Raw genomic sequence first — 27,849 nt, 5'->3', positions numbered from 1 at the left:
TGTCACTGATTTCCTGCTCCCAGAGAGATGAGCTAAGTTGGGCATAGATGCAGCTGAGCCCCAACCCCCATAAAGGGGATCCCCCTGTGACAGTTTTCATGTAACAAAGGTAGAAAATTAGAAATGAGTGCCAGCCTTGTGACACATGGTGGTTTTCTGAAAACCCCAGCAGCTGGAGTCATGTGATTACATCAGGATCCCACACTTCATTTAAAAAAAAAGGTGTCTAGCCTGCATGATTGTAGATAAAACTTTGAAAAACATGACCTCTGACAGCTTAAAAACAAATAAAAAGCCCCCCCAAATGCACTAGTTTTTAAATTTCATGATGTTGAAGCCAATCTCATTATTCTGGGGGGACCTGACTCATGATTTCTGAATGCTTCATGTTGGCAGTACTGCAAACTGTTAATCAGAAATGCTGAAAGGCTTGGAAAAGACGAGCCACATCCTCAGGTGATGTAAACTTGGTTTAGTTCCGTTGACGTCAGTGTAGCTCTATCGATTTACAACAGCAGAGGATCTCGCCCTTTATTCCTTGCATAGGTATTTCCAGTTCTGTGCCTCATATATAGTAAGCTTCCCGTATATTGTTTTAATTCATAGATCAAATTGCTACCCACCTCCTGGAGTAAAAGATCAAAAAATTCTCAACCTCTGAGCTGTTCACTTCCATGTAATATTTTATGAGAATCTGGTACTCAGAAGGTGAAGGAGTGATAATGCAGAGCAGTGCACTGGAATATCTGGGTGCTGCGGTGTGTAGGCAGGTGCTTCTTTGCACAAATAGTTCTGCCAGCACATGTCAGTCATGACTTACAGTTTCCCCACCTATTCTAACCCAGAATGCCGGTCACACTGAACTAAGTGGCAATTCTGTGATCTGGACAGACGTGCTCTGCAGACCAGGCAGGACAATCTAGCTCTTCCTTGTCCTTTGTTCCCAGCTCCCAGTTGAAGTCAGTGAGAGTTTTATGTTTGACTTTATTTGGGAGTTGGACCAGGTCCTGTAATCAGGATGTGAACAAATGTGGGTTAGAGAAAAAGAAGGTTACCTAGTTAAGCAAAAAGGAAAGTCACTGAAAAGGCCCTGCGGGGGTGTCTGAATCTCCAAGGCTTCGTTAGCGTCCTTGCTCTTAGTTAAAGGTTATTGGCTGGAATTCCTACTAATTGAAATTCCAACCACAGTGAAGAGAGAAGTACAGATAGTTTCATTTCCTGGGCTTTTTACAGGGTGATGTAAAGGAGATATGTATGTATACATAGGTAATTAATATAAGAAACTCCATGTACTAGAACAGAAGATTATGTAGCACTGTACATAAGTAAGTAGGTTCAATAACGTTATTATGCACTGCAAATGGCTTTCTGAACCCAGCTCTTAAAGTGGGGCTCCACACCATATCCCTTGCTCCAAAGCCTAGACTTAGGAAAGGACCAGGTCCTCTGCCATCTCCCATCACCTGATGCTTGTCACCAGCTGGCCATATCCTTTCACTGCCTTCATACACAGTTTACCAGTCTGACTCCTCCCATTCCTACCAGTCAGTGGTGAACGAGGAGAGGCGTAGTTCTCCCATTTGAACAGCTGGGAGGAGGCTGAACGTAGACAGTTTAGAAGGGGGGCTGGAGGCCCAGCTCCCAAACTGACTGGGCAATCAGCACCATGTTTTGGGCAGTGGCTCATGAAAGGAAGTTGGTCCATCCCTTCCTTCTACCTTGTCTGGGTAGCTCAGAGAAGCAACTGGAAACTCTCCTCCCTGGATGTTCCCTTCTGGGTGGGTGGATGGCACCTGAAATATAGAGGTAAAACATTCCTCCCCCCACTCCTTTTCCCATATCAATCTCACGTGTTAATGTATCATTTAAAGTCTCAAGCTGCCTTTTATGCTGACAAGCTGCTCTCCCAGGCTGCTTGCAGTTTTTGGTATTTCATCTCATTGCCATTTAAACCATCTTATGAGAACTGCACTCGGTGCACACAGAAAACCTTCTCTCGGATGGCTTATTTTTATGCTGGTTGTTCTTTCCTGTTGGATTTACTGGATTAATGAATTCCATGTTGGGGACTAATTAATGGCATGGCTTTCTGTCAAGCTTTCGATCGATGGGCGCACCAGAGTCTATTACATCTGATTTTAATTAACTAAAAATCAAATCTCCGCATTAGGGAAACTGCAGATATATATTCTGTCACCTTCCCAGTTGCTTCAAAAGTAGAAAGATCATTTAGGAGCTGTATTGTGCTGGATAGGTACAGCCTTTCGTAGGAGTCCATGTAGAACTGACTTCAAAGGGAACTCAGGAAGGGAATGTGCTTCAGGCCCATGCCTTCTCTCCGGCCACCACTTCATCTTCCTGCACCCTGGTCTCTCCACCTGGTCTTTCTGAGGTTTCCTGTCTCATGAGCTCCGTTATGCGTCTGTCTGTCTTGGCCCCCAGTCCTGTACTATTACTGTACAGTTCTTTATGTATTTATCCTCACAGACCCTGTGGGAGGCAGGAAGTACTATTGCCTAAACAGGACACTTTTTTGTTCCCGCAAAACTTTGTGAAGAAATCAACATTTCCACTCAAAAGTTTTAGCGTTTTCAATGAAAGACTGAAAACCAAACATTTGTCAGTTTTCAGAAACTAGAAAATAAAAAATCGTAGCTGCAAATTGAAAATTTTTGGTTTATGGCAGAAATGTTTCAATTTGTCAAAATAACCACTTGGAAATTTTGTTGAAAATGAATACTTCCTGCAGAAATTTGTTTTAACAAAAAACATTTCATTGAAAAAATGTTTTGAACAAATAATTTCAACCAGCTCTATTATCATCCCCATGTCACAGAGGGGGAGCTAAGATACAGAGAGACTAAGGGGCTGTATACAATGCAGCTGAAGATTTGATTGGGGTAGGCATACCCACTCTAGCGTTAACCAAGCTAGTGTGGCTAAAAATAGCAGCTAAGATACAGCAGCACAGACGGTACAAGTTTGACTGGGAGCTTGGGTATGTGCTTGTGTGGCTATCAACAGGGTCTGTGCCTCTTTGTCTTCACTGCTATTTTGAGTTAGATAAAGGCTAGCATGGATATGCCTACCCGAGTTGCAGCCATACCTCTGATTGCAGGGTAAACACATACCCTGTGTGACTTGACCAAGGTTAGACAGGGCGTCTGTGGCAGAGACAGGAATTGAAGCCAGGTCTCCTGAGACCCAGGTTAGCACCTTAACTGTTGGACCATGCGTCCTCCACTTCTCAGTCACTCTGATCACCCGCTTCTAGCCTCTCGTGCATCAGCTTGTTGTTGACTCCCTCTCCAGGTTCTCCACCACTCTTGCCTCCCCGTTCCCCCTGCAACATCCAATCCATTCATGCCCAACATCTGCTTGCTCCGCCTCTGCTCCCAGGCCATTGAGTTCCTCTGGAGAGAGTTCCATGGTCATGCCAGACTTCCTCCACCACAAATTAACTCTGACCTCCTCACGTTCTGCCATTTTCCTGCTCAAACATCATTGCTTCTCTGCTCTCTTTGAATCCAGATGCCTATTTGCTCTACTTAGCTATAAGTTTGTATAGTGCTTAACACAGTAGGATTCTGGGCATTTCTGTGATAGCAGTAATAAAGAGGAAGGAGAGAGAATATGGGCAAATTGACTTTCCCCCCTACATACATTTTCATGATGGAGCTGAAAATGTTTTGCAAATTTTGCAACATTTGTCATTGCAAAGAAGTAAAAGTCATTTTCAGGAAATTCTTCAGAATCTGATTAACTTTCCTTGCATTGTTTTGCTACATTTGACGTCTAAAGCGGTAGTAAAACACTATTCTTTGGTAAGCCCTTTTAGATGCCTGTTCCCTGGTTGACTTGTGCTGCCCTTGTGGTGGTAATACATCCTCTGCTGACTGCTGAGCATGCTTCCTGGTCCCCCACCGTGTTTGTTGTTGGCTGACTATCTTTACTTGACCTCTGGGCAGACCTATGATGCTGTTCCCATGAGAATCTCTGGTAATATTTGCTATGCATATTTCTACTTTCATAGAAAACTTTCCCTTTTCAATTTTAAGATGCCTGAATTTCTCTCTGCCAATGGCTCCATGTGCAAAGCCCTTGATGCAGAGGGAGACAAACTTAGTCCTATTATACAGGATCCTAGTCAGTTTCTCTCTGTAGCCCTCCGATGTGTAAAATACTGATGATCCCACGGAGAGCAAAAGAAGACAAAACAGATGAAAAGACCAAAAGAGAATGGAGAGTTCAAGAGATTAAAAAAGAGGAGGCATTTTCATACCATGGGGATAGGAGCCATATAGAAACTCAGTCTAGCAGATGAAGACAGAGAACAGTGAGACAAAAGAGAAAGGAGAGTCAAATCCATGAGAAGAAACAGTGTGAAAATAAAAATAGCCCTAATATTGGTGGCTGTCATGATCGTTTGCAGTGTTAAATGTGAACAACCCAATTTGTGTTGTGGTCACCAGCTGGATTACTCTAACAGAGTGGCATGTGAGGAGAGCCCTCCAGAATGAGTAATTCCCCTTTCTAGGTGTGCCTTTTAAAAATAACCGTGAGACAGGAGATCTGGTCTCAGGTAGCAGTCTGGAGTTTGACAAAGCCCATGCTGTTGACCTTGTCCTTAGGGCCCCAGGCTGTATTTCCATTAGTAGTCTGGGCTGGAATACTCTCGTCGAGAGGGACTTGGGGTAATTCTCTGTGACAGTGAGGGGGTAGGTTTGCTTAGAAATGTAGTCCTTCCTGTCAGCCGTGTTGAAGTCCTGACTGAGGGCAAGTCATAGAATCGTAGGACTGGAAGAGATCTTGAAAGGTCATCTAGTCCAGTCCCCTGCACTCATGGCAGGACTAAGTATTACCTAGACCATCCCTGACAGGTGTTTGTCTAACCCCCAGCTCTTAAAAATCTCCAGTGGTGGAGATTTCACAAGCTCCCTCGGCAAGTTATTCTAGTGCTTAATTATCCTGACAGGGAGTTTTTCCTAATGTCCAACCTAAACCACCCTTGCAGCAATTTAAGCCCATTGCTGCTTGTCCTAGCCTTAGAGGGTAAGGAGAACATTTTTTTCTCCCTCCTCCTTGTAACAACCTTTTATGTACTTGAAAACTGTTATCATGTCCCCTCTCAATCTTCTCTTCTGAAGACTAAACAAACCCATTTTTTAAAATCTTTCCTCATAGGTCATGTTTTCTAGACCTTTAATAGTTTTTCTTGCTCTGCTCTGGACTTTCTGCAATTTGTCCACATCTTTCCTGAAATGTGGCACGCAGAACTGGACACAATACTCCACTTGAGGCCTAGTCAGCGTGGAGTAGAGCAGAAGAATTACTTCTTATGTCTTGCTTACAACACTCCTGCTAATACATCCCAGAATGATTTTTTTTTTGTAATAGTGTTACACTGTTGACTCCTGTTTAGCTTGTGATCCACTATGACCCCCAGATCCCTTTCTGCAGTACTCCTACCTAGGCAGTCATTTCCCATTTTGTATGTGTGCAACTGATTGTTCCTTCCAAAGTGGAGTACTTTGCATTTGTCCTTACTGAATTTCATCCTATTTACTTCAGACCATTTCTCCAGTTTGTCCAGATCATTTTGAATTTTAATCCTGTCCTCCAAAGCACTTGCAACCCCTCCCAGCTTGATATTGTCTATGCCGTTATCTAAATAATTGATGAAGATATTGAACAGAACCAGACCCAGGATCCATCCCTGCGGGACCCCACTCTATATGCCCATCTAGCTTGACTGTGAACCACTGATAAATACTCTCTGGGAATGGTTTTCCAACCAGTTATGTACCCACTTTATAGTAGCTCCATCTAAGTTGTATTTCCTTAGTTTGTTTATGAGAAGGTCACTCAAGACCATATAAAAAGCCTTACTAACGTCAAGATATACCACATCTACCACTTCCTGCCCCTATCATTTTATGATCACATTCATCTTAGCTGCTTTATACTTTCAAATTCTCAACCAGATCCTTCCTGTTTGTCAAAATCAAATCTAGAACAGCCTCTCCCCTAGTAGCTTTCTACACCTTCTGAAATAAAATATTGTCTCCAATACATTCCAAGAACTTGTCTGATGATCTGTGCCCTGGCATGTTATTTTCCCAACAGATGTCTGGGTAGTTAAAGTCCCCTATCACCACCAAGTCCTGTGCTTTTGATGATTTTGTTAGTTGTTTTAAAAAAAACTCATCCAACTCTTCTTCCTGGTTAGGTGGTCTGTAGTAGACCCCACCATGACATCACCCTTATTTTTTTACCCCTTTTTCCCAGAGACTTTCAATGAGTCTGTCTCCTATTTCCATCTCAACCTCAGTCCAAGTGTATGCATTTTTAATATATAACGCAACACCTCCTCCCTTTTTTCCTGCCTCTTTCCTGAGCAAGCTGTACCCTTCTATACCAATATTCCAGTTATGCATATTTCATAGTTGTTTATTAACTAGCTTTCAATTTCTTCCTGCTTATTCCCCATACTTCTCGCATTAGTATACAGACATCTAAGATACTGATTTGATTCTCTCTCCCCCCCTTCTCTACCCCCTCCCCAGTTCTGTCTTGTCTCTCCCTTATCTCTGCTATAACAGCCCATGCTCCCCCAAGATTCTGACCCTTCTCCTGGCTCTCCATGTTTTTGACTTACCTGTGGGCTTTGGTCACCTGCCCCTGTTGAACCTAGTTTAAAGCCCTCCTCACTAGGTTAGCCAGTCTGTATCCAAATATGCTCTTCCTCTTCCTTGATAGGTGGACCCCGTCTCTGCTTACCAGTCCTTCTTCCCAGAACAACATCCCATGGTCAAGGAATCCGAACCCTCCTGGCGACATCATCACCCAGCCAGGCATTCACCTCCAGGAAGCTTCTGTCTCTGCCTGAGCCCCTACCCTTGACCAGAAGAATCAAAGAGAGCACCATTTGCACCCCAGCTCCCTCACCCTTACTTCCAGAGCCCTGTAGTCACTTCTGATCTGTTCAGGGTCATACCTCGCAGCATCATTATTGCCCACATGGATGAGTAGCATGGGGTAGCAGTCAGAGAGCTGGATGATCTTCGACAATCCCACCCTAATGCCTCGGAGACAGGCCCCTGGCAGACAACATACCTCCTGGGATGCTATGTCAGGGTGACAGATGGGTGCCTCCGTCCTCCTCAGAATAGAGTCACCAACCACCATTACTGTTTCCTCCTGGGAGTGGTGGCTGCAATCCTCCCAGCCTTGGGGGTACATGGCTTCTTCTCCTCCACCTTTGGGGGTGATTCCTCATCTCTTGTTGCCAGGGCATCATAACGGTTCTTCATCACTGTGGTAACCAGCAGCCAGTGACCTCCCTGTGTGACAGAGCCATATCCTCCTCCCCTGGTGGCGTGACAGCAGTCCTCTCTAGCTGGATAGCTTCCTCAGCCTTGGACGTCTCCATATGAGTACTCTCAGTGAATTCCTCATGGGCATGGATGCTCTTCAGCCTAGCCACTTCCTCCTGCAGCTCTTCCGCCTGCTTCCTGAGAGATTCCACCAGCAGGCACATTTCACACTGGATGGTCATAAGTACGGCCATACTGGGTCAGACCAAAGGTCCATCTAGTCCAGTATCTTATCTTCAGACTGCAGCCAATGCCAGGTGACCCAGAGTGAGAGAGTTAATAACATCAACTAATGTTCCAATAAGAACATAGGAAAGACCATACTGGATCAGACCAAAGGTCCATCTAGCCCAGTGTATTGTCTTCTGATAATGGCCAATGCCAGGTGCCCCAGAGGGAATGAACAGAACAGGTAATCATCAGGTGATTCCCCCCTACTATCAGCTTCTGGTAAACAGAGGCTAGGGACACCATTCCTGCCCATCCTGGCTAATAGCCATTGATGATCCTATCCTCCATGAATTTATCTAGTTCTTTTTTGACCCCTGTTATGGTCTTGGCCTTCACAACATCCTCTGGCAAGGAGTTCCGCAAGTTGATTGTGTGTTGTGTGAAAAAATACTTCCTTTTGTTTGTTTTAAACCTGCTCCCCCAAGCCTGGCTTTCTGAGAGTGGGAATGCAGGCCACAATCTTTTCAAATCCACACCAAGATCTGGGTAGAGGCATCCAGGATCAGGTTCTTTGTCTGGATCCACATGCAGGTGAAGGAGACAGGAGCAGTGTTGCCACTGGCGATGCAGCCCTTCCTAATCATAGTGATTATATTACAACTCCCTCTTACAAACTCCTTCTCAACCTCCCTTGTTTGCTAGCTTCCCTTTGGTGCTTAGCCTTTGGCTCTTTAGGCTTCTCTTCTAGATCAGTCCCACCCCCTCATTAATCACGCAGGGGGAGGGTGATCACAAGGCTGATTGAGTCTGATCAGGATGATCGTGCTGGGAATTCAGACAAGTACATAAACTCAGCCCTATCCACTGATGTGTCTATCTGGAAGGAAGCAGGCTTCTGACAATGACCTAACTCTACGGGCAAGTGAACCCACTTCCTTTGCTTATTTTTTCATATGTAATGTTTTTTGAGGCAGACCTCTCAATGCAGAGGGTCTAACCCAGTTCCTAAGACTGACTGCAATGTCTCTTTTGGTGAACTGAAAAGAAGCCACAGAAAGGGGAAAGTGTTGTGTTCTTCCCCTTCCTCCATTTATAAATGCCTCACACCTTTCTATTTGATCATCCAAAACTGCTGTTTAGTAAAATAACAGCCTCACTGCTCTCAACTCATCTATCAAATTCTGGTTACAGGAGAGAAGCTATATAATAGAGATCTGATGATATAAGCACAGGATCCTCATAACAAAAGGAGGACTCAAGCACTTACCTTTCCTAAAATCCAGGGGGAAATGCCATAGTTAAGACTGCTGCCCATCCTCACACCAGATATTGCCCTAGTTTGTTGTTCACTCATTCCCCCACCCCATTTGGTTGCACCATGCTGTTGCAGCAGATTGCCATCCCGTTGTCAGCCCTTGAACAGTGGCACCTAGCCAGGAATGTTGTTTTTTTTTCAGTAGGCTCCTGCTCCCTTTCCATTGCTGAATGCTGGAGTTGATACTGTGCCCCTTTTCCACTGCATCAAACGCAGCATAGGTGAGACAGAGCCTCAGTTGTGACGGGATGTGAGAGGAGAACAACCTGGCTGGGAACACTGAAGGTGCCTGGGGTGCTCTGTCTGGTCGTGTGGAAAAGTTCCCCATCCACTGTGGAAAATCTGTTCCCACTGACTTGCTCTGCTCTCTCTTCCTTTGAGCATGTGTGCTGATCTCCTCCCCGCCTGACATGCATTACAGCATCCAAGCATCCATTCCCTCTTGCAGTGCCTGGCCAAATTCAGGGCTAGCTTTGGCCTCTCTGAGGATCCTGACCCCATTCACTCTGGACACCATCATTAGGGCTCTATGTCTGTCACGGAGGTCACCGAAGTCACAGATTCCATGGCTTTCTGCGACCTCCATGACTTCTGCAGTAGCCAGTGTAGCTGACCCCAGGGCCACCCAAGCAGCTGGCCCCCAGAACAGCCACTTCAGTCGCTGCTGCAGCGGCCCCGGGGACAGCCACACCAGCCATTGCTCTGACAGTCCCCAGCAGCAACCCCAGGGTGGCTGGAGCAGCAGCGCTCTGCTGGTCCCGGCAGCAATCCCCAGACGGCTGGAGCAGTCAAGTCTGCTGGCCCCAGCAGTGGTCCCTGGCCAACTGACCGGAGAAGCCGTGGTCCCCGGCAGCTGGTGCTGCTGGTCCCAGGTGTTCCCCTCAGCAGCGCTGGCTGATCTTTGTAGTGTAGATGGCACCTAGGATGTCTTTTACTGTAATTACTGATTAACTGAATCCTAAATTGGTGTGCTGTGGCTACTGCTTTTTATGCTAACCAGTATTGCCTCATAGTTTTCTTGTGCTCCCGGTGTCTGTCTGTATCTACCTCTTGTCTCTTTTTTTAATACTTAGATTGTGGGCTCTTTGCAGCAGGGACCATTTTTGTGTCATGTTTGTACAGCGCCTAGCACAGTGGGATCCTTCTTCATGACTGGGGCCCTGTGTGCTACCACAATGTAAATAATCACCAAAAGAGTCAGGTGGAACTCGAGGACAAGCAGCTGTAGGGGAACATTTTGGTGCCCTCCACTGCAAAATGTAGGTGAGGTTTCTGCCTGTCACCAGAACGTTTCTCAAAACAGCAGAGCTGTCAGTGATTTTAGTGTAATGCGAACAGGAGAGGGGACTGAGACTAATGGGTTAAGGTGAAAACCAGGGGTTTGTTGTAATGTATTCCTTTCATATCTGCGAGGCTTCTCGAGATGAAAAGCTAAAGAACTGCATTTAATGAAATTTTGCATTTAAGCCCATTAACTTAAGTGCTTGGTTGGGATGAACTGACACTTCGATTGGAAGAATTCTGTGTATGTCACCCTGGAAAAGGTGAGCAGTGCTTTAATTGATACTTCTACTTTAGCTGAGACACCCAAGAATGCCTGATGACTCCAAACTAGGGAAGGAAAAAGCCTGCACACAGTTGAGATGGCAAAATGGTGCCTCGTTCTGTCAGCTAATCCTTTTGAATAATAGGCTTGGAACTGGCATATGAAACTATTTTGCTAAAGTGGGAGGATTCCACAACGCAGTTAAAGGATTAGATTTGGAAGCCAGCACATTACCCGTAAGTATATGAATTAGTTAGGAGTGGAAAAAACATCTCTCATGCTGTTCAGTATTAAGAGGTTCTGGCTCTGCTACAGGCTGCTTGAGAGACCTTGGGCAGATCACTTCTCTCTCTGCCTTGGTTCTCCCCTGTAAAATGGAGGAGATGATGCATCCCACACCCCCATGTTTGTTTTCATGGTAAATTCGGCAACCCTTGTAAAACGCTTTGAGATCTTCAGTCAGCAGACGCTATGGAAATGTTTTAAATATTATTGGTATTACAATAGCTCCTTGAGACACTAACCTGAGACTGGGGCTTTGTTGAGCTAGACATATGCATAGTGAGAGCCCGTGCTCCAGGGAGCTTACAGTCTAGATAGATAAGGCAGCAGCAAAGGGTGGGAGGAATGAAGTTTGATATTCCGCACTTGACACATAAGGAATTGGGACTCAGAAAGATGAAGTGACTTGCTCAAGGTCACACAGGGAGTCTATGGCAAAGCCAGGAATGCTCATTGTTCAGGTCTTCTGGCTTGCAGTCCCACACTGTACACACAAGGCCACCAACAAGGTCTTAAACTTAACATTCCTCTCTGAGGATGAAGTATTTGTTTTCTAATGGTGAAGTCACAAAAGCATTGAGACGGCACATACCATACGGCTGGTTTTTATAGAATCACAGAAATGCAGGTCTCGTCCATTCCCCCGCACTAAGGCAGGATCAGTGTTTCCAAAGGTGCCCAGTGCCCACCTAAATTTTGTGAAGGAATCCTACCTATGTGCATAAAATGGGCCCTTGAGAGTATGTCTGCCCTACAATAAAACACCCGTGGCTGGCCCATGTCAGCAGGCTTGGGCTGCAGGGCTATAAAACTGCAGTGTAGACATTTGGGCTCAGGCTTCAGCCTGGATTCTGGGACCCCGGGAGCTCTAAAGCCCAAGCCTGAGTTAGTTGCCATAGGCCACGTAGACATACCGGTAGTGTGTGGATACTTGTTTTGGTGCCCAAGTGTCTCCGTGGGGGTGTGGCTGGTTGTGATGCACTGCCAATGCGCATGTTGCTGTACAGAATATGTAAGAGAGAAGCTCCTTGCCCCCCAAGAAGCTGATAGTCCAAGAAGGCAAACAGATCACCCTTTGGGAGTTTTTTGTGTATAGGTAGTAGCCTTGCTTAGAAAGGTGGATCAAGACTGGCAGGCTGCTGCCCTGAGGAGGAGGGACTGGAAGAATGAGGCGATTGGGTGGGAGCCTGCATTTGAGGAGTACGGTGTGGCGAGGTAGAATGCAAGGCATGCATGTACCGGCATGGTGGCTTTTTTCTGAAAACTAGGCCCAGCATGTGCTAGAGCGTTCGAATGTTAATCTTTTCTCCTTCCATGTTGTTTTGAAATTTGAGATAGTTATTTAAAAGGCTTTGCCTGATCTCTTGGACACTTTCTGTGCTCAGAGAGGGCTTTGTTTCTGGAAGTGGGTCTGCCTTTCACAGGCTATCGGGAGGGGAAGGTGATCTGATTTTTTTTACTGGGTCACCCACAAATGTCAGTTCCACATGTCATGTTGTTGCATCCGAGCGATGGAAGCTGTTGTCTGGAATGCAGGCAGAAATCAGTGTTGTCTTATCATTGATCCTACATTACTATTATTAATTTATTATTTGTATTCAAGTTGCACCTACAGGTCACAGCCAAGATCTGACACAAGTTGTGCCAGGTGCTGTACAAACCATAGTGACAGTACCTTCCAGATAAACTGCTATTGAAATGCAAGACAGACAAAGGGTGGGATGGGCAACCGAGGCATGGAGGTCAGTGGCAGAACTAGGAACAGAACCCAGGTCTCGAGTCCCAGTCCCGTGCTCTATCCACTGGAATATGCTGAGTCTCCTAAGAATGCCATTGATTATGAATGAGTGTTGAGCAACTGGCAATTCCACATCTGTTCCTCCTAAAAAATTGTCTTACAGGTGAGGTTTGAGTTAAGAGAACAAAGCAGGAAAATATTTGCTCAGAGAATCCTATAAAAAATTTCTATAATGATGAGGGTATGGGGAATATGTGTATGTGAAAGGACACATCTGTAAGTTTCTGGAATTGCTCTTCATTCATATCATTAGATCAAAGCACAAGTGAATCACAGTATTAATTTGATGCTTGTGGTAAATGTTGGGTTGAATTAGACACTTCCCCAAAAAACTGTAAATGCAATTTAGCTTTTGCTTACAGACAAGTCATGGAAATAATCCTCTGTTCAGTGCCAGGATAGCGTGGAGATGAATGTCGGAGCAGAGAGCATACAGATGCTTGTGGCCTGTTATGTTGAGAATGTCAGTGTTGCTCAGTGGAGATGTGTTAGACTGTGGAGTAGTCTCCTAAGGAAGTGGGGGAAGTCCCATAGCTTGGGAATTTTACAAGAGATGGAACAAAACTCTAGAAAATATGCTGTAGGGAAGGTTTCTCCATTGGCTCCTAGAGATGGATTGGATGGGCCAAATAGGTTTCTTCTGTCCGTCCATGTGTGCTAGCCAAAAGCTGGGAATGGACAACAGGGATGGGTCATTTGATAAATTGCCCTGTTCTGTTCATTCCCTTGGAAGCATCTGGCACCGGCTGCTGTTGGAAGACAGGATACTGGGCTGGATGGATCATCGGTCTGACCCAATATGGCCATTCTTATGTTCTCATCTATACAGGTACTTTTATGGCCCTGGTTACAACAGCAGTTGAGCATCTCAAGTATGTATAGATTGATCTCATCACAAAGGAGTACGTGTCAGAGCCAGGAATTCACCTAGCTATCCCAAGTTCCAGTCCAGTTCCTTACCCCCAAGGCCATTCTTCTAGGTCTATTGTCTGTGATTCTCACTCCAGCATTTTTCAGAACTCAGGCTTGATCCTGCAAGACTGCTGTATTCAGGACTCCCACTGAAGTCAATGGGAGTTCTGCACACAGAAGGTCTGCAGAATCAAGCCTTTGCTGAGGATGCTAATCTTTAGGTTCTGTGGGAAAAGAGGCTTCCCTATCAGTGGAGTGAGCACAGTACACAGAATACAGTGGAGTTGGTCTAGGGAGTTTTGCTTTAAAGTAGCCATAGAAAAATACCTGGTTACTATGCATGTCTGTTCCTGAGGGGGCTGATCCTGTTCCTTCCAATGCCAGCACTGCATGGGATTGGGCCCTAGGTTTTTTCTGAGCTATATCTGCTTAGTTGCCTGGCAAAAGCAAGTATTTTTACTCCTTCCTGCACTGCAGAGCCAGCCTAACTGCAGAGAGGCAGGCTGTATCCTATTGTACCTCGCACATTATCCACCAAATTGCCAGCTGAATCATGATCCCAGGATTTTTATCGTTGCTGAAGGTTGGTGATGATGCAGAAAGAACATAGCTTTGTTTTCAGCTATCAGGCAGAGTTTGCAACTCTGGCACTTGGGGAGAATCTTGCAAATGATGCAAATTTGATAGAAGAGTCACTGAGGAAGGGATTGTGACACCAGAGAGATTCTGTATTTAGAGTCGTTTTCTGATAGCCACAAGGAGTTCTTTTGATTAGTAGCTATTCATAAATTGCAATGAGCAACAGTAAATTGTGCTGGTGAAGGAGGCATGCATGTCTGCAGCTTGCCCTTCCAAATTATTTGTCCCCCTGATGTTCCAAGACTCCCAGTCTCTATTTTCAGAGTAACAGCCGTGTTAGTCTGTATTCGCAAAAAGAAAAGGAGTACTTGTGGCACCTTAGAGACTAACCAATTTATTTGAGCATGAGCTTTCGTGAGCTACAGCTCACTTCATCGGATGCATGCCGTGGAAACTGCAGCAGACTTTATTTATACACAGAGAATATGAAAAAATACCTCCTCCCACCCCACTGTCCTGCTGGTAATAGCTTATCTAAAGTGATCATCAGGTGGGCCATTTCCAGCACAAATCCAGGTTTTCTCACCCTCCACCCCCCTCCCCCCACAAATTCACTCTCCTGCTGGTGATAGCCCATCCAAAGTGACAACTCTTTACACAATGTGCATGATAATAAAGTTGGGCCATTTCCTGCACAAATCCAGGTTCTCTCACCCCCTCACCCCCCTCCCAAAAACCACACACACAAACTCACTATCCTGCTGGTAATAGCTCATCCAAAGTGACCATTCTCCCTACAATGTGCATAATTAAGGTGGGCCATTTCCAGCACAAATCCAGGTTTTCTCACATCCCCCCCACCCCCATACACACACAAACTCACTCTCCTGCTGGTAATAGCTCATCCAAACTGACCACTATTTTGCTTCTTATGCAGCCGTCGATTTCCCCCACCTGTGTTTTACCCTTTTAAAAAATTGTCCTTTATTCTTTCCATTGAAATGTAGCAGGTGATGCTCTAAATGAATCCCAGAATCCTTAGTGCAAGTTCCAAAGATGATGCACAGCAACCAGTGTCTAGTGATTGTGATGCACATGGGAGGATGTGAATTCTCTGACTTCCACCAGGAAGAGCTACAAGAGCAAAGACACTCCCTGCCCCCAAAAGTTTACAATCTAAAATGTCCCTTTCTTCCATTTGCTAAATAGCACCAGAAGAACAAAGTAATGCTATTGCTAAGTAAAGTACAGTTGTCCCTTCTAGGTATTACTGTCTTGGACAAAGCCAGTGTCCCTTTCTTGCTTCTGTTGCATGAAAAATTATTCCACCCTAAGCAAAACTTGAGATCTATTTAGGGATTTTACACTAGATCTATTCAAAGTTTTTTATAGCTCACGGAAAGGGGCAAGGGGGTTAGAATAGGTTTTGGATGCCTGCCTGGAGTGTCCCATTGGTAACCAAGTTCTTTATCATGAGACTGTATTACAGCTGTGTGAACAACTGAGGGAACCGGGATTGTGAAGGGTGAGATGTCTGTTCCATAAAGTTCTCATCCCACTCCTTATGGGGATTATAGATGGTGGATTTGGGAAGGACCTCCTAGGATACCTAGTTAGTCCATGTCTGGGATATGTCTCTGTACTAAACTCCTATGTCTTTAATCTAGTCTATTCTTGAATGTTTCTGATAAGTATCCCAACATTCTTTGAGTCCCTAGCAAAGGAATCCAACAACAGAGCCTTGCTGTTGGAGACGTGTAGCTAATTTGCCATTTGCCTACTTTGAGACACTTCTGCTTTTCTGAATATTGTTGGTCTCTCTGTACTTTCCATCTATACAGTCCTTTCTAATTGGGCGTGGTCTGTGCATTTGAGGCCTTGTCCCACCATCTGCTTTGACACCAGCTCTGACATCCATTGACACCTAGCCCTCTGGGGAGCATTCAGGCTTTAGGGATCAGACCTGTAGATAAGGTGCAACTAACTTACTTCTTCCCAACTTGGAACCTTATCATTTCTCATCCCTCTCTTTGCCCCTTCACTGGCTTCCCTTGGCCCTCTACCTTACATGAGAGCTCCTTGTGCCTTCTTCAAAGCCATACCCAGTCTAACTCCCACCTGCCTCTCTGTTCTCTTCTCTATTGCACTCAAGCCACATGACTAGCCATCCTCGTAGTTTCGTACTCCTGCTCCTGGTAGTTCCCTAGCCTGGAACATCTCCTCCCTGACTATGGAGCTAGAGCTTATATGGTCTCCATCACTGTAGTGTCTGAGCACCTCACCATCATTTACAGTATTTATCCTCACAACTCCCCTGTGAAATAGGGAGGTGCTATTATCCACATGTGGCACTGCTCACACAGGGAGTATGAGGCAGTGCCAAGAATTGAACCCAGCGCTCCTGATTCCAGTCCAGTGCCTTAATCACAAAATAATCCTTCTGATCCATCTCCATACTCTCCTCTTTCAAACCCCTCCTCAAAACTCCCTTCATTCCCAAGGCCAGTCAGCTCCTGACTCAGCCACAGGGGTTGTGAAGAGAGTGCCAGGGGAGAGTAACCAAATAAACTTGAAACCACCTCACTTTCGTGGCTGACTTACTGTAGTCACTTGCCTTGTCCCATTCCCCTCCCCCCCCATTGTCTGATAACAGACGATAAACTCTTTGGAGTAAGGCTCTTGTCTGATTATTGGCTTGTAAAGCAGCTAGCATCCTTGGAGTCTAGTTCAGTAATGAGGTCTGCCACCCAGATTTTAAACTGAGCCATAATACTCAAAATAAAACTCTCACACACAGCTCTGACTTTTCTCTCTCTCATGCAGGGCTATGTTGAAAACTTTACTCAAACCTAGTGGCCTGCTTTCTAGAGGTGCTGGGTACCGGCAGCTCCCATTCAACTCCGTCCCAGGCGCTTGGCACTTCTGCAAATCAGGCCACCTACACATCATAGCTACGTCTTTGTCTTCTGAGCCTGTGCTGCTTGTGTCAAAGCAGGCTATCTGGTTTCTTCCGGCACAGTCTGTTCTTTGTGAACTCCTGCTGCCGATTGCTCATTGAGATGTTGTCAGATCTTACAGATCAATTATTTGCTCAAACATTTTAGCCCATACTAAGGCTGAGCTGATTAGTCCTCTTTCAAAAGCTTGATGTTTTTCAGTCTTCCTCTTTAAAATGGTGTGAGTGGTTCCTCAATTTCCTCTGAACCCAGGGAGGAGAGGATGGGGTGAATCTAGCTAATACAGAGCATTTTCCTACAATTGGAAATGGCGTTTTCTTTTCTCACATTGCTTCCCCTTCTATACAGTGAAAGGGGCACAGATCAAAATACGGAAGTCACTTCAGTGCTTTCGGTTTGTTGCTTCACTGGGACAATGGATATTAAACAATAGTCAATGTTTGTTGCTAATCAGTAGCTTTTCAGTGGTAAAAAGTTGGTTCTTTTCATCTAAAACATGTCCTTTCCCTTACTGCAGAGAAAACAGCTGATGATGACGTCCAGAAGTCTGACATCTCATCCAGCAGCCAAGGAGTGATCGAAAAGGAATCTCTGGGACCTCTTCTCCTGGAAGTAGGTGCTCTATTATAATCAGTAACACCACCAGTCTTTTCGTATTTGAAATCTGAGATCGTTTTACTTAATTGCTGACTAAGAAAGTAAAATACAGAATAGTAGAAAAACACAGTCCCAATCAGGTTGTTCCAAAGCTAGATTATCCCTCGCTAAAGCTGCGGGTAGCTCACTTTTGTCCCCCTGTTCAGCTTATCCCTTAAGCATGGGAATCCTAGCCCTATCAGCAACGCACTTAAGCACATACTTAAGTCCCACTGAAATTAAAGCAACTGAAGCATGCGCTTAAGTGCTTTGCATGAATCAGAGCCATAGTGAGCAACGTCTTAATACTGGTATAAAGGTGCCATACTGATGCCTGCCCACCTCTGTGTAGTTATTTCATTCTTTCCACTTAGCCTGAGTAGCATTGTGGGGGGACACAGTATGACTGAGAAGCCATCGTTCAACTGAGCAAGTTGAAAGCAGTCTGCTTTGGGAGAAAACTTCACTTTCAACCACACTGACCTAAGTCACCGGTTAGACAGGTTGTCTTGTTAACTGCCAGGGGTGCTGAAGACTTGCTAGCCCTTTCTGGCACCAGCGTTCTTAGATGTGTGCTAGTAAACTTCCTCCTCCCAGCCAAGGCATGAGAAAACAAGAGTTAAAGGCAGGAAGAATGAATACTGAGTGCAAAGCAGTGAATTGGAGTGGGCCATTAAAATGCAACAGCATTAAATAGTCCCATTTTGAGGGCATCAGGAGCAACCAGATCATTTAGTCTGACCATCTGCATAACACATGCCAATAAACGCCACCCAGCCACTTCCACGCCAACTCCAACAACCAGAATTAGACTTGAGTATTACAGCCTTCAGGAGGCTAAACTGTTGCGTGCCATGGCAGAGAACAGACGAGACCTGTTGAGTTTAGTGTGTGGATGCTAGTGGTCTGGGATAGTCAGGAGGTCAGTCTATATCAGTGGTTTTCAACCTGTGGTCCACTACGTCTAAAATTTCCAAAGGGGTCTGCACCTCCATTCAAAATTTTTTAGGGGTCCGCAAATGGAAAAAGGGTGAAAACCTCTGGCCTAGCTGATCTGGTGGTCTCTTCTGGCCTTAAACACTGACTATGACCAACGGAACCAATGCCTGGGGCCTTTCTGTGACAGGGAAGTAAGTGAGATATACCACAGTGATCCTAGCAAATGACCTACACTTTGTGCTGCAGAGGGGAAGGTGGGGGCTGTGCTAACTAGATCTGTGTAACATGAAATATAGTGAAGTGTGATGGTATGGGACTGACAAAAAGCTCTTTTCTTGGCATGAAGTGGATGCAATTGCCAAAGTGGTTCTTATGTTTTTACTAATTGATAAAGAGACATATTGGCTACTGTAAAGGGCTGACAGTGCTAAATCATTTGCCCATGTCTGCTTACTAGCAGGAGAATCTGGGGCAATAGGAGCACTTTTATAGCAAATGAAGCTACTGAGGAATGATCAAAGGTTCACTACAGACAAAATTAATGCCTAGGTGAGAACGTATTTGAACTGAAAGGAAGGATCTGATTTGTGAAGAGAATTAAAGCCATCTGCCTGAAATATGTGGCCAGAGCTAACTGAGAGTTGTCTGCTCAGCAAAGGAGGTGCTGTCTAAAGGAAGCAAAAAAGCAGAAGTGGCATTAGAGAGAAAACAGCATTGAACAATGGAAACAGTGAGTGAGAAGAGTAAAAAAATATAAAAAAGGGGGGGGGTGGGCAAGATTGTTCTGAGAAAGGTGGCAGTTCCTCAAGAGTAATATAGAGCTTGGGCTACAATAAGAGAGTTGTGCATCCTGCTAGAGTAATGGAGGATTAAACTCTACAACCGGAAGAAGCCAGAGGAGGTGACTTTCCAGGAGAGTGGGCTGCCTAAGAGGCATCAATAAATTTGCAGCATTCCCAACATTTTGTAGAGCAACCCCTGGAAAGTCACCCCTGGATGTAGCTCTCATAAATTGGAAATCAGGGGTCAATTTAAGACCCTAGTACAGTTTAAGAAGACTTTTATTCCAGAGTTGCTAGGCCTAGCCAATAGCTCTCTATAGGGGTTGAAAAAATTGGGTGCTTATCTGGGATGGGGAGTTAATTAGATCAGCTTGCCCATGGCTGAGAATACGGCACCATGCTCAGAGTTTAGCATTAATAGGTCATTCCTGCAGGGAATTAAAACAAAGGTGTGTTGTGGCTCTGTTAAGTTCTGCTTTGTGAAGAATTCATTATACACAGTGTGCTAAAAATATCTAACAGTTATGCAGACGGAAGGATAGTTTTGTAACTTGAGATCCCATACAACCAACATGCAAAACACTAATAGATGGGTGAATTGCTCTGGAGTACAAAGCTGCCTTCTGACACCAGACCTCCAACACCATTAATTTGGTAATTTACATTGACCCTAGCCAATGCACGTTGAGATCATGGAGGCTACATGCTGTTATTTACATGTATCATCAACATAAGTCAAATCACATATTTATCTCTGGCTTCCAGAGCCAGTATCAGATTGTATTTGTATTCTATCCCTGGGCGCCATTAACGTTCACTTAGGTCTGGCTCCTGCGCAGTGCGTCTGTGGAGTGTTGCAAGGATAAGAGCAAGGTGGTGAGCAGGACCAAGAGAGCAGGGAATCTTTTTGCTGCATTAATCTGAGTGCCAGCTTACTCCTTCCTAGTAGCAGGTTTGAGGCCTAAGAGGGGAAGCATGTAGCTTATCCCTCATTAACCCGAGGATCCTTGCACTTCAACCCAGGTTCTCCCAGACACACCCTGTCCCCTTTCATATCCTACCGTACCTTGTGTTCCTGTGATTAAGAGAGCAGGTATTCAGAGGGCTTGAGAGCTTCAGTGTAGAGCGGGGGTTCTCAAACTGGGGGTTGGGACCCCTCAGGGGGTCACGAGGTTATTACGTGGGGGGGAGGTGTCATGAGCTGTCAACCTCCACCCCAAAGTTTGAGAGCCGCTGGTGTAGAGGATGATGCCTAAAGTGGAACCTTACATGTGCCCCTATCTATCTGCCATTTGCACTTGGGCTGGAGTGCAGCAGTTATGGTGCATCATCTAAGGGCTTGCAGGATCAAGGCTTTAATACTTAAGAAGATGCCTGGATGTGTAGCTCGAATTTCTTTTCAAATATATTCAGCACATTGGCATCCCTCACCCCCGTCAGGGGCCAAGCATCACCTGTCTTGCAGCGCTAGGGTTTGTAAGTTGGGGTAATGCTCATGCTGTTAGCCGCTCAGAGAGAGGTTTTTCTGGTAAGGTGAGGGTAGGGGCTGTGGCTGCACTAGGGGGTGAGGAGTGCTAGATATTCCTGCCACAAGGCTGTAGCAAAGCAAATTCCTCCCCTCCTGTCCTCAGACTACTCCTTTTAGAGGTGTTAGGCCCTTTCCTGCCTCCAGGCACTGCAGAGAGGAGAGGACAGGAGGAAAGCTCCTTCTCTCCAACCCAGCATAGCTTAGGCCCATGAGATCTATTAATGGGACTTTTTTTTTAGAGTCCTTTACAAACCTTAACTAATGCCTATAGCCCACCCTATGAGGTAGCTGAATGTTGCAACCTCTGTTTTACACATGGGGAAACAGAGGCATGGGGCATTGTGAGAACATATTAGTTAATTTTTGTGAAGCACTCTGGAAACACTCCCCATCTGTGCTCAGTAGTTATTAGTATTATTAATGGGACTGTTTTGGTGCTCCCAATAAATGATCTCGCTGAGGAATGGCTTCAGATCCTGCTTATATTGAGGCAACTGTGAAGAGTTTAGTTTTCTGTCACAACTGACCAGGAGAAGCAGTTTTAGGTTCCAGTAGGTTCCTAAGCAGCATTCAGATTCAGCCGTCTGAAAATGTTCCTGAGGTGACTCCCATCCCCACCTGCTTGTCCTTTGCTGTTTCTTTTAACTCTTGGGATACAAGAGCTTGCTGCTCAGAAGGACCCAAATCCTAGCTATTATGCCCCAAAGTAAAGAGATCTATTTACTGTAACTTGCATGCTTAAGCAAATGTACTGATATTTGATCCTCAGCAAAGGAGCCACAGAATTCGTGACATACTTCATTACCATTAGAGTCCTTTAGCTAATCACAACACAGATCATCTTTGTGGTTATTCCTTTCTTATTGCCGGTTGTACTTTAGGTAATCTGTGCTCTTGGGTCAGCTCACCAGACACCACCTGTAGACAGCAAGGAGCCTTCTATGCACCTAAAAGAGGATGAAGAACAGCCCATTACTGGAGGGGGGGATCAAAACAAAATGAAAGGACAGTGCAAACAGAGAAAATTTGTAATTATGTCAGACCACTTGAAGTGATCTATTATCTCTATTATGGTAGTGAGATCAGGGTCCCATTGTGCTAGGAGCTGTACAAACCCAAAATGAGAGAGAGTTCCTGCTTTAAAGAGAAGGACTTGCGTGTCCACTATTAAAGTCATTCAGAGTTGCAGGCACTCAGCTACTGTAGTGATGAGGGCCATGGAAATACTAAAATAGGCTATGCATCAGGATTGGGAACCATGGGGTCATCTGCATGCTATGTTTTGATTTCCATTCTATATTAATGGCCACAATCCCTTTCTGTCATCTCACAAACCTTTTGCTGCATTCCTAGACCTTCTGAGCTGGGTACCAGATCAGTTGCCACTTACCTGGACTTCTTCCATTAAGGAGTTAACTTGCTACTGTGCAGCATGTTCACTAGAAGACCGCACCAGTGTAGGTTTTAAATGTTGATATTCCTGATCTTCTCCACAGAACATAATGCTTGGGCTAGTGACATCTTAATGGGTAGTCTTTGTGTTCTAGGATTGTCTTGGGGCTAAATTGCAAGGACTAGGAGTCAGCAGATCTGGGTTGTAATTTCCCGCTTTGCTATGGATGGACTTCCTGTGCCCCTTTGGGAAAATCTCTCTGTAATTCTGTTTTCCTGTGGGGGATAATACGATTTCCCTGCTTCACAAACTATTAGCTCATTAATGTTTGTTAAAGCACTTTTACAGCTTCAAATAGAAGTGGCTACAGAGACAAATTATTTATTGGTTAGGTTTTCTGCTGTTTGGGACCAGATCCATCCCTCGTCATGGTTCACAAGCTCCACGATCAGCAGTGCTGATACACCAAGTATTTGTAAACCCCACAGTAGCATTTGCTCAGTGTTGCTAAGTTAGGAGTGAGTTCTGTTACCCCACATGAGTTTTAGTTCAGTAGCCTCTTCCTTCTGCAAAGCACCCTGGAGTACTGTGTGCAGAGAGCACTAGTTAGAAACCTTGTCTTGTACTTTCCTGCAGGGCTTGGATCCAAGGCCCCCCTGCTTTCTTAGTTTCCCTCAAAAAAAATTTTAGTGTTTTATTGGCCTCTGATTAGGATGCTCACAAGAGAGGCATGGGCTCCTCTCCTAATTTCCGGAAATGGATTATTCAGCACCAGTTACATGCTGGTTAGACATCAGTCCGACTGTGTTAATGGAGCCGTGATTGATTTACACCCAAGCTCAAACCATTTGTTAGGTGCTGATTCATTCTGTTTCTTTAGCTGCTCTTATTTCCCATCTGTTTTATTCATGCTATTCTTTACTAAATACTTTAGAATAACCGGATCAGCTTTGTTACTGGGTGTGTGATGGGGGGTGGATGGAGGAAATATCACGATGTACTTGAAAAGGAGGGCAGTTAGGGAGTAAAGTTTAATGCAGGGCTCTTGGACAAACCCATTTGACCCTTCTACAGGAGTCTGTTTCTTCTGTGGGAGCATGAAGTGCAAAATCTGGTTGCTTGGCAACAGGCAACAGCTGTGAAAAAGGAAAATTGTGGTTGATCTGCCAGAGCAAATTTTGACAGAGTTTCTTTAAAAAAAAAAAAAAAAGTCTTCCTGTTCTTGCATGTTGCTCTATGGCAAACCTGATTTCCAGAAAATGTATTAAATGGAAATCAGAGACTGTGTAGCAACATAACTCACTTCAGGCTTCACAAGACAATAAAATTATACGGCATATGTTTGGTGGAGAAAGGGGTTAGAATGTTGCTGCATATAGGGGAGGGGAGGTGTAGGTAAAATATAAAATCCTGGTTTTGTCCAGGGAGGGATAGCTTGGGGGGGGGGGGGGGGGAAGGGATAGCTCAGTGGTTTGAGCATTGGCCTGCTAAACCGAGGGTTGCGAGTTCAATCCTTGAGGGGGCCATTTAGGGATGGGGCAAAAATTGGGGATTGGTCCTGCTTTAAACAGGGGGTTGGACTAGATGACCTCCCGAGGTCCCTTCCAAGCCTCATATTCTATGATTCTGTGAATAGAAGTCCCGGATTCTACAGTCTGATCCCTGGACTTACGTGCCGTGTGCAGTGCTATGGCTCCACACCAGCACCAGGGGGCTGCCCACATGGATTCAGTTGCAGGATCAGGGCTTGTGTTAGGGCGCTGGCTGTTAATTACTAAAGATGGCATTAACTTAGGCTCCAGGTAGGTAAAAATCAAATCCTACTGACATTTAGCACCTCTAAATTATCAATCTACCTCTCCCAGGGCTTCTTCCAGAAACAGTGGAGTCTCCTACCTTGGGCGTTTCCATGTTGGTAGAAAGAGTTTCCCCCTCATGAACAGTACCAAAGGAGTAAATAAGGACTTGACCCTGGTCCCATTAAACTCAATGGCAAAACTCCCACTGGTTTTAATAGTGTAAGATTGGCCCCCTGTTTGCAGATATTCTATTTCACTGTGGTTGCAGGGCTTGGGCTGGATTTGCCAGTTGTTTCCCAGGAACATGAAAAATGTGTTAGTCTGCAAGATGCTGAATATCTTTTAGTTCTCAGGCCCTGATTCAGCAAAGCAAGCATGTGCTTGACCTGCATGCTTTACTGAATCAGGGCCTCACTGACAATCTGACTCTTCAAAGAGGATTGTTTGCTACTAGCTATTATGCCCCAAAGTAAAGAGATCTATTTACTGTAGCTGGCAGAGCCATAGTACATGCTTAAGCAAATGTACTGATATTTGATCCTCAGCAAAGGAGCCACAGAGTTTGTGAAATATTTCATTACAAGTAGAGCCCTTTGGCTTCTACACTTAGATCTTCTTTGTGGTTATTCCTTTCTTACCGTCAAGTAGATATAGCTGGTCATGCTTTAGATAATCTGTGCTCTTGGGTCAGCTCACCAGACACCACCCACAGACAGCAAGGAGCCTTCCACGCACCTAAAAGAGGATGAACAACAACCCATTATCGGGGGTGGGGGGGAAAGCAAAATGAAAGGACAGTGCAAGCAGAGCAAAATGTTAATTATGTCAGACCACTTGAAGTGATCTATTATCTCTATTATGGTAGTGAGATCAGGGTCCCATTGTGCTAGGTGCTGTACAAACCCAAAATGAGAGCGTGTCCCTGCTTTGAAGAGTTTATAGCCTAAATAGGCAAGAGCGGGAGGGGGAAACAGTTGCAGAGAAGCAAAGTTACCTGCCCAGGCTTACAGAGCAGGTCAGTGGAATAGAACCCTGGTCTCCTGACTCCCAATCCAGCGCTTTACCTTCTGGAGCATGCTGCTCTTGCACTGACTGCATTTTTATTTCCTCTGGACATTGCAGGCGCTAGATGGCTTTTTCTTCGTTGTGAATCGTGAGGGGAGGATTGTGTTTGTGTCCGAGAATGTGACCAGCTACCTGGGTTATAACCAGGAGGAGCTCATGAATACCAGTGTCTACAGCATCCTGCATGTAGGGGATCATGCGGAGTTTGTCAAGAATTTGCTGCCAAAGTCTCTAGGTAAGAAGCGGATGGGTTTTTCCTTCTTTATTTCAAAGAAAAATGGGATTTGCGCCATGTTTTCCTGATGAAGCAACTAAACAGTTGGTGTCAGATTGTTAATGGCCTGTCCATGTGTTTATAACACAACAGTCACTGTGTTACCTAAAGTGGAGAAGTGTAACCTCTCTGTGCTTTGGAGTCTTGTGTTGTGAGACTAGATGCATTAATATATATATATAGCACTCTGAGATCTTCAGATGCAAGCCATTGTAGAATTGCAAAGTGCTGAAATCATATCAGATGTTTACAATATTTATTTTTTGGCATTTGAAGAACAGTGTGTAAAACGCTGTTGTTCTTACAATTAAGTTAATTCTGTAATGACTGAGATTTTGGTATACCTAACTGCACACTGGAATTTGGAGAGCTGTACAAACCAGTTAACTACATAAAGAAATAAAGCAGGTGTATATTTCTGTCTCAGCTCTCAGGGTCCGATCCATCAACTTTTGCACAATGAGAAGTGAGCTGTAGCTCACGAAAGCTTATGCTCTAATAAATTGGTTAGTCTCTAAGGTGCCACAAGTCCTCCTTTTCTTTTTCCCTCCTATAATAGAAATTCATATTAACTTTTTGTAAAGAATATTCTTCCTGTTGGCTGTCAGAGCCTTTTCTCTCTGCTTTCTGCTACTGATGCAACTTCTGCATAGATCAGAATAGCTCATGGGTTGTGGAACAACAAAACTTTCTGAGGCTTTGTGTGTTAAATAAATTGTCTATCTGGAGTTGAGTGCATGCAGTGCACACTTGAGAACACTAGAGGGCAGTGTGAGAAGGTCACCTGGAGAGCGAATAACTGGAGGACGTTTGGGTTTTGAGGGCTAGTGTAAAGAATCCTGTTTAATCCTGTCGACTGCCTGCTCACTTGCCAAAATGCCTGTCGCTTAATCTGTATTTAAGCTCATTTTTAAAATAATATGCTTACTCTATGTGCAATCATGTAACTCCTAGTAAGAACCTCTATTGGCTACTCAGCCAGAAACCTCAACTAACTTTATTAAACACACAGCTTAAAAAGCATTGACTTTAAAGGCATGTTGTTAAAGCAGATATGCTAAAAATGTGCCCTGCCTCTTGAATTCTGGGGCTTTTTGGTAGGTTTCAGGCACGTGGCAACAAACACAAAGAATAAGCTATGTTTTGGTTTGTTGTAGGATCAGTACACAGTTGGTTTTAGTCAAATGAATTGTTGCAGCCCTCAGATCAATGTCTTGTTCAAGGTAGGTCAAGTCTGTGGCCTATCCACCTTGCCCACATTCTGCTGTTTTGATAATATAATGTCTAGTTGGCAGCCGGTATCAAGCGGAGTGCCCCAGGGGTCGGTCCGGGGGCCGGTTTTGTTCAACATCTTCATTAATGATCTGGAGATGGGACGGATTGCACCCTCAGCAAGTTCGCAGATGACATTAAACTGGGGGGAGAGGTAGAGACCCTGTAGGGGTAGCAATGACCTAGATAAATTGGAGGATTGGGCCAAAAGAAATCTGGTGAAGTTCAACAAGGACAAGTGCAGAGTCCTGCACTTAGGACGAAAGAATCCCATGCACTGCTACAGGCTGGGGACCAACTGGCTAAGCGGCAGTTTTGCAGAAAAGGACCTGGGGATTACAGTGGATGAGAAGCTGTATATGAGTCAACAGTATGCTCTTGTTGCCAAGAAGGCTAACGGCATATTGGGCTGCATTAGTAGGAGCATTGCCAGCAGATTGGGGGAAGTGATTATTCCCCTTTATTCAGCACTGGTGAGGCCTCATCTGGAGTATTGTGTCCAGTTTTGGGTGCCCCACTACAGAAAGGATGTGGACAAATTGGAGAGAGTTCAGCAGAGGACAATGGAAATTATTAGGGGGCTGGGGCCCATGACTTATGAGGAGAGGCTGAGGGAACTGGGCTTATTTAATCTGCAGAAGAAAAGAATGAGGGGAGATTTGATAGCAGACTTCAACTACCTGAAGGAGGGTTCCAAAGAGGATGGAGCTCAGCTGTTCTCAGTGGTGGCAGATGACCGAACAAAGAGCAATGGTCTCAAGTTGCACTGGGGGAGGTCTAGGTTGGATATTAGGAAACACTATTTCACTAGGAGGGTGGTGAAGCACTGGAATGGGTTACCTAGGGAGGTGGTGGAATCTCCATCCTTGGAGGTTTTTAAGGCCCAGCTTGACAAAGCCCTGGCTGGGATGATTTAGTTGGTGTTGGTCCTGCTTTGAGCAGGGGGTTGGACGAGATGACCTCCTGAGGTCTCTTCCAACCCATATCTTCTATGATTCTATATCAGAGTTAGGGCCTATTAGATAAACCCTTATAAATTCACAGACCACTGGCCTGAACAACTGTTGGAGCCAATACTGTCTTTCAGGTCCACCCAGTTGTCTGTTCATGCTAAACAGTGTGGAATTCATGTTCTGTAGCAAAAATACCTCAGTGTGCCAAGCAGTGTATTTGAAACAAAGGATGAATTTGAGAGGGTTGGTTGGGCCTCAGGAAGGTCTTTCCC

The 27,849-nt window shown here is 45.0% G+C and overlaps 1 protein-coding gene across 10 annotated transcripts in view; it reads left to right on the top strand.

The window, feature by feature from the left end:
- NCOA1 (nuclear receptor coactivator 1) overlaps window positions 1-27,849 on the top strand; it is a 351,754-nt gene that overhangs the window by 252,103 nt on the left and 71,802 nt on the right. For all 10 annotated transcript variants that reach the window (XM_084623427.1, XM_084623428.1, XM_084623423.1 and 7 more), the window contains 2 exons: window positions 17,454-17,548; window positions 25,136-25,313. In XM_084623427.1, the coding sequence (XP_084479553.1) occupies window positions 17,454-17,548; window positions 25,136-25,313 (273 nt within the window). The remainder of the gene's footprint in view (window positions 1-17,453; window positions 17,549-25,135; window positions 25,314-27,849) is intronic.

The sequence above is a fragment of the Lepidochelys olivacea genome, assembly GCF_965140295.1.
Source record: "Lepidochelys olivacea isolate rLepOli2 genome assembly, chromosome: 3".
In the NCBI taxonomy this organism is placed as follows: Eukaryota; Metazoa; Chordata; order Testudines; family Cheloniidae; genus Lepidochelys; species Lepidochelys olivacea.
This window is presented reverse-complemented; position numbering and strand designations above follow the sequence as displayed.